Genomic DNA, 8,368 nt, shown 5'->3' with positions numbered 1-8,368 from the left:
AAAGTTATACAAACATTGAACTAAATCATAAATATAAGGATAAAGATAAATATAAAGACAAATATAAAGATAAAGGTAAAGATAAGGATAAGGATAAGGATAAAGATAAAGATAAAGATAAGGATGATGAACAGAGTGAAGATAGTAATTATGATGAGTGTGAAGCGTCACCATATTTTGAAGGGGAAAAAAAAAGAAATAGTAAGTATTCCATTTTTAAAGAAAAGAAAAAGAAAGAAAAGGGAGATAAAAATAAAAAGAAGATGCACGGTAAGGGTGATGATGATAATAATAATACATATGATAATAATAATAATAATAATACATATGATAATAATAATAATAATAATACATATGATAATAATAATAATAATAATACATATGATAATAATAATAATAATAATACATATGATAATAATAATGATAATGGTATGGTGGATAAAGATTTCCATTTGAACGATAAGAAAGAGAAAAAAGAAAAATTAAAAAAGAAAGAAAAGGATGGAGAGAAAAATAAAAAAAAGAAATATTCTGAAGAAGAAAAATATTTTACAAGACTTATAGATTTTAATTATACAGATTTAAAAAATTATCATATTGAAAGTAAGGATGTATATAAAATTGAAGAGATAAATAGAAAACTTGAAGAAGAAATAAATAAAAAAAAAATAGATATAGAAAAAAAAAAGAAACAAGTAAATTGTCTTGCATATGTTTATGAAGTCGAATTAAAAAAATATCAATGTTTAAAAGAAGAAAGACGTAATTTAGAATTTCTAAATTTGTGTCTATATAAAGATATAAAATATAAAAAAGAAAATATTAAAGCTATTAAAAATGAAATAAAAGAAATTATAGATGACATAAATAAAATAAATATCGAAAACATAAGTTTAAATAAAAATTATAATAAAAAAGAAAATGAAATAAAATGTACAGATAATAAAAGGAAACAATTAAAAAAAATGATAGATAAAGAAAAACATGATTTAAAAAAAGATGAAAAAAATCTTATCATTTTGAAAAATATGATAGATTATTTAAAAAAACAAAAACAAAGAGCTCTCAAATTACAAGATAATTTAAAAAATAGATATGATGTAACCAATTCGGATCATCAAATGTTAATCAAAAATATTCTACATCAACAAAATTATTTAAATAATATTACAAACAAACGCCTAAATATACAAAAATTAAAAAACCAACATATTCTTCTTTTCAACTCATTATCAAATCAATCTTTATTACTAGACATGCAAAACACGGATAAAAAATTTTTACAAAATAATGATAGAAACATTTTACAAAATAATGAGAACAAAATTGTGCAAAATAATGATAAAAAAGTTTTACAAAACAATGATATCTTACTAAATAATTTGCCTATCGACAATTATGTTTTGTGTAACGCACCCTCGAATCAGCATAAAAAATATTACACCGATAAAAAGGGCATACCAAATAATCACGTAATAGAAAAAAGGAAAACAAAATAATAAAAGCATCTAAATAAATAAATATATATATTATATATATGTTTGTATATATTTTTATTTTTATGTATATTTTTTATTTTTAGAATGATGATATAAAGCATTCCAAAAAAAACTTTGAACTTTTTCAGCATATCAAAAATGGTGATAGCGTAGATATTTTTTCAAGCCTTGACGATCTTGAATCAGTAAAAGATGAGGTAAAAAAAAAAAAAAAAAAAAAAATAAAAATAAAAATAAAAATAAAAATAAATAAATAAATAATATATATATATATATATATATATTTATATGTTTGTATTTGCTTTCCTTTTTATAGATTGAAAATGATATGAAACACCTTGAGAATTATATATCAAAGGATAATAGTTTGAAGAGTGTTGATAATAGTAGCTGAATAGAAAAATAAAAACTATTAATATATATAATATATATAATATATATATGTTAATCATTTATATTTATTTATATTTATTATTTTTTCCCTATATATTATTTTATATTCCTTTGTTTGTTTTATTTTTTAACAAATTTTTTTTTTTTTTTTTTTTTGGTAATTACCATATATATAATATAATATATATATATATATATATGATACTAATGTGTGAACACAAAAAATAAATATTGAAATGATTATCTAAAAATATTTAAATAGATAAAACTTTTAAAAAATATAATAAAACATATGGATATTTTATATATATATATATATATATATATATTTTTTTTTAATTAATTATATATAAAAATATGCCAGTGAAAAGGATTAAAATTCAACCGGCTTAATATAATTTTTAAATATAATTTTTAAATATAATTTTTAAATACAATTTTTAAATATAATTTCTAAATATAATTTCTAAATACAATTTCTTTTACACTTTTATCATGTGAATTTTACAGAATGTTTAATAATTAAAAAAAAAAAAAAAAAGAAAAAAAGAAAAAGAAAAAGAAAAAGAAAAAGAAAAACCTTACCTTGTTTTACTTTATATCCATGAGGATAAATGACAGGCTCCTTTTTTATAGAAGGAATACATTTATTCTTAATTTTTTTAAAAAAATTCATTCTGAACGTAAACATGAACACACCATCCCTTTATATGAAAGGAATAGTAGATGTAAATATAAAAAAGCCAAGTTACTAAAAAGATTTAAAATACAAATATCACATTTAAATAAAAATAAAAAAGATGAAGATATAGATCATTCGTTTTTAATAAATACATCTATAAATTCGCAAATATGTTATGACAAATCATTATTATTACAAAGTAATATTAATATAGAGAATCATACTAATAATGTGGTAGACGATAAAGAGAAAGATGAACTTATTTCTGATGATAATAACAAAGATATACATTACACACAAAAAAGTCAGAACTACTTAAATTGTAAAGATGAAAAGGTTATCTCAAATAATAATCTAAGAAATGAAGAAATTGAAAAAAAGAAAAAAATATATATTATATCAATCTTAAATGACGTGCCTTTATCTTTCATATATTTTAAGAAAATATACTTTTTATTGTTGAATAATGAAAAGGATATATATGATTTATTAAAATATATGAAAAATAAAAATTTCTTAAAATTATGTATCTTTATGAATAAAAAGAAATGTCGTAGTTATGTAATGGAGAAAGAGTTTTTGACGAGGATCAATCATACGATCGAATATTTAAAGAACGAATCTAAGGTAAAAGAAAATCATAATAAAACAAACATAAATTATATTAATAATAATGTTTGTAATGATAATAATAATACAAACAACATAAATTATATTAATAATAATGTTTGTAATGATAATAATAATACAAACAACATAAATTATATTAATAATAATGTTTGTAATGATAATAATAATACAAACAACATAAATTATATTAATAATAATGTTTGTAATGATAATAATAATACAAACAACATAAATTATGTTAATAATAATGTTTGTAATGATAATAATTATACAAACAACATAAATTATGTTAATAATAATGTTTGTAATGATAATAATAATACAAACAACATAAATTATGTTAATAATAATGTTTGTAATGATAATAATTATACAAACAACATAAATTATGTTAATAATAATGTGTGTAATGATAATCATCATAATAATACAAACAACATAAATTATGTTAATAATAATGTGTGTAATGATAATCATCATCCTATTGATTCTAATGAATATGATAAAAACATTAGTTCGAAGGATCAAAACGCCAATGTATTTTTTAATTATTACAATATTATATATATACTAGAATATATTCATTATATAGGACTTCATAATTTAAGTGCGAAAAAATACAAAAATAATAAAATAATCAAAAATAATAAAATAGTCAAAAATAATAAAATAGTCAAAAATAATAATAATAATAATAGATGGGACTATACATACTTACATAATATTTATAACAACATCTTATGTCTTATTTTAGAAAAAAACATTTTAGATGTCAAACAAGTTATGAACATTCTACATATAAATGATAAATATTTATATTTTAATAAATATTTTTTTGAATATGTAGATATGTCTTTTTCTTCAACCTTTTTTAGTTATAATGAACATGAAATAACATACATTCTAAAATATCTAAGTAAAATTCTTTTTTCATTATCTCTTCAGAAATTTAATATCGACAATGATTTATATACAAACAGGTTATTGAAACGTTATATTTGTAAAAGTATTATATTCTTGGATAGTTATAAAGAAGAATCATATTATAGTGACATCTACCACAATAATAATAATAATAATAATAATAATAATATATATAATTTAAATAATTCATATGATAAGAATCAAGAAAAAAATAAATATAATACAAATCAACAAAGCGTTAAGAACATTGTAGAGGATATATCTATCAACATAGATGATTTTAAAAAAATGATCAAAGGTAGTACCTTGTTAAATGTTTTAAACAATGAGCTACATAAATGTTTACATGAATATAAATATTATAATATTATAGATATATTTGATTTTTATACTGTTTTTGAGATACATAATAAAAATATGATAAAAAGATTTATTAATGAAATAAATAAATTTGTTAATATTATGAAATATGGCTATCAAGCAAAAATATTAATATTATTTGTGTTGAATAAAAAATATTTACAACTAGAAAATATGAAAACTATTAGACGATTAATACGAAGGATACCATATATATTAAATTTCCAATGGCCTATAGAATTTATTATCGAAACAACGATTGCATGTTTTATATTCCCTTTATATAAAGATAAAATATTTAGGGATTTATTTTTATATATGAAAAATAATATTAAAAAATGTATTCATCCAATCTTCCTAATAAATTTATTGAAATGGTATAGTATAATAACAAATTCTTCATTATCATATGGATTATCCAAAAATAATAATAATAATAATAATAATAATAATAATCATTATAATGATGATGGGAATAATTTGTACATATCAACTATCATTAATCCATATAATAATTTATACATGTCATATACATCAACAACATATAAAAATAATAAAATCAATTTTATTATATTTCACCAAATTATAAATTATTTTAAAAAAAATATAGATAATGTGGACATATGTTATGTTATACACATGCTTAAACATTTATGTGCTCTTAATTATAAAGATGAATCATTTTTGTTTTTTTTCCTACAACATAAAAATACCTTCAATCAAATTTTTGAAATATCGAATAAACAAGATTTAGTTACATTATTCCATATTTTATATCATTACAAACATTTTTTACAGAACAAAAATAATATGTACATAAATAACAATATTTATGTACAATCAAATCTCTTCATCTTTTATATCGAATATGTTCTCTTTTTAATTTTAAAAAAAGGTACCAAGACACGTGCCCAGAATTATGATAATAATCATATGGAAAACAAAAAAAATTGTATAATAAATAAAAACGTCATTAACAAAATTGAACAATGTCATCAAAATAATATCATACAACTAAATTCAAATGAAATATCTCAACAAATTATATATGATAAATCATCTCCAATATATTCAAATGATAAATATGTAAAAACAATAAAATCTTCTAACCAATTTAATGTTATGATTTTGAAAGATAATATTTGTAACCCTGAAGATGAAACGACCTGCACCAGTCATGTCAAAATGTATGCAAATGGAAATAAAGAAGATGATGATAAAGATGATGATAAAGATGATTATAAAGATGATTATAAAGATGATGATAAAGATGACGATAAAGATGATTATAAAGATGATTATAAAGATGACGATAAAGATGATTATAAAGATGACGATAAAGATGACGATAAAGATGAATATTATGATGAATATTATGATGATTATTGTGATGAATATTATGATGAATATTATGATGATTATTATGATGAATATTATGATGAATATTATGATGAAGAAAAAAACAAAAGAAACAAATTTATGAATATATCTCCCCATTCTTATAATAAACCCTTCAATACCTTTATGAATATTGATACATTTATTTATTTTTTAAAAGGTTTTATAAATTTAAAAATTAACAATATTGATGCTTTATATTTTTCTCTACAATATATTAATTCTACAAATAAAAAGTTATTTCATTATAATCATATGGTTATTCTTTTTCAATTTTTTTCTGAACAGTTCATAACATTTTTCCCATTATTAAAAAAAAAAAAAAAAAAAAGAGAAAAAACGAATTGGCTAGTTCAAAAATTTTATTATGATATATATGAAATAACCAAAAATAATATAAGTAAGATGTGTGATTTTTATATACCCCATTGTACATTTTCCGTTTTAAGTATTTTATTTATAGAAACAATAATTTTAAATAATCAAAGTAATATAATAGAAATCGAAATTTTCCAAGTTATAGAAAATATATTAATAATGTTTTGTAATAAAATGAGAGGAAGTACAAAATTGTTAGTAGAACAAGGAGAAGACAAAAAATGTGATTCGCAATTATTACATATGATATCATGTATATTACAAAAATTATATATAAAGATGAATAAAAGATTACCTGATGAATTACATAAATTCTGTACTCATGTACAAAAGAATTATGAAATAAGAGAAAATGTAAAGGATATTGAAAAAAGACATGTACAAGAATTTATTTCGTTTTTTTCAAATATTTTAAAAAGTAAAAAAATTAATCATATCATAAATTATCAACTCTATCCATATAACCTGGACATAGTAATCATTCCACATGATCATAATCAAAATATAAATGGAACATTACAAAAAACAAAAATAAAACATGATGAAAAAGAAAAACAATGTATTAATACACATGATCAATTGTGTATTGAAAATAATAATAAAAAAAAAAAAAAAAAAAAAGCCATTTTTGTTATTGATAACATGGATAATATGTATTTAAAAAATGTTCATATAACATCCTTTTTTCATAATTATTTTGTAAATAATGAGAATATAAATGATACACTGAAAGATACATTTTTACAATATTGTGATAAATATAATCAACATAATGAACACCATAAATATATTCAACAAGATAATCATGTCCATAAAGAAAAAAACTATTTTGTTCATAATAATCATCCAAATACTTTTTTAAAAACATACGAATATATAAGAGAATGGTATGTAATAAATAATGATTACACCATATCTTATATATCCAAGGATAAATGGAAACAATAAAATTATAATACATAAAAAAATATATATATATATATATTATATATATATATATATATTTTATTTAAATGTATTAATGTTTCATTTTCCTTTTAATTATTTAAAAAAAAAAAAAAAAAAAAATTCATTTTTACATTATAATATATTCTACATTTATATGTTCATTTATATTTTTAATTGGTTCATTTTCTATTAAAGTTTGTTTGTATTCGTGTTTGTAATATATATATGTAATATATACATATATATAATTTTTTTCTTTTTTTTTTTTTTCTTTCCTTAAAACACAATTACATGAAAATTATTACTCATATATATTGTATAATAATAATATCACATAATAGTATGAAAAAAAAAAAAAAAAAAAAAAAAAAATATTTAATATGAATTATATTACTTTTGTACAAGAATAATGGTAAACTATAATACTGGAGGCAAAAAAAAAAAAAAGAAAAAAAAAAAACATACATACATATATATATATATATAATAATAATAAACATTTTATGTATGAATTTCTATTTCGTTTGATTTTCATTATTCGTTTTTTTAATCTAATAAAATATAATTATATATATAATATATATTTATATTTATACTGTATACACATTTTTTTTTTTTTTTGCAAAATAATTATATAAAATGTATTTATTATGATATATATATATAAATATTATGCATTATGAAAGATTCGAATTTTTTTTTTTTTGTATGAATTATAAAAAAAAAAAAAAAATAAATAAAATAAAATAAAATAAAAATAAAAATAAAAATAAAATAAAATAATTATTACTCAAAAATATCAGGGTATAATATTATAGTGTTAAATTTTTTTTTTTTTTTTTTTTTTTTTTTTTTTTAAATCAAGGTATAAACTACTAAAATAATGAAATATTAAGGATATAAAAAAAAAATTATATAAATTATAAAAACATAAATATAATATTTCATATTACTAAATTCGATATGTATATAATACAGATGATCAAAATTGTACAGAGTTATATTATATTATATTATATATATATATATTTTTATTTTTTTATTTTAATATTTTTTATTAAATGGAAAAAATAGCTATTAATTTATAAGCACACAATATAAATATATATAATATTACATATATATTTGTATGTGTCTCTTCAGTGTTTTATATTGT

The 8,368-nt window shown here is 17.8% G+C and overlaps 2 protein-coding genes across 2 annotated transcripts in view; both read left to right on the top strand.

Annotated features, from left to right (window-relative positions):
- PF3D7_1025000 (EF-hand calcium-binding domain-containing protein, putative) overlaps window positions 1-1,893 on the top strand; it is a gene marked incomplete at both ends in the record, with an annotated part of 4,153 nt that extends 2,260 nt beyond the window's left edge. Inside the window, 3 exons of the mRNA XM_001347492.2 lie at window positions 1-1,472; window positions 1,583-1,696; window positions 1,816-1,893. The exon at window positions 1-1,472 is cut by the window's left edge and continues 519 nt beyond it. Of these exons, the coding sequence (XP_001347528.2) occupies window positions 1-1,472; window positions 1,583-1,696; window positions 1,816-1,893 (1,664 nt within the window). The remainder of the gene's footprint in view (window positions 1,473-1,582; window positions 1,697-1,815) is intronic.
- Window positions 1,894-2,496: 603 nt separating this feature from the next.
- Window positions 2,497-7,212, top strand: PF3D7_1024900 (conserved Plasmodium protein, unknown function; the record flags this gene model as incomplete). Its single annotated transcript, XM_001347491.1, has 1 exon — window positions 2,497-7,212. One exon carries the CDS (start codon window positions 2,497-2,499, stop codon window positions 7,210-7,212), a length of 4,716 nt encoding a protein of 1,571 aa, XP_001347527.1.
- Window positions 7,213-8,368: the final 1,156 nt, after the last annotated feature.

This window comes from Plasmodium falciparum (genome assembly GCF_000002765.6).
Source record: "Plasmodium falciparum 3D7 genome assembly, chromosome: 10".
Lineage (NCBI taxonomy): Eukaryota > Apicomplexa > Aconoidasida > Haemosporida > Plasmodiidae > Plasmodium > Plasmodium falciparum.
The sequence above is the reverse complement of the archived record's forward strand: the minus strand, read 5'-3'. Positions and strand labels throughout refer to the sequence as shown.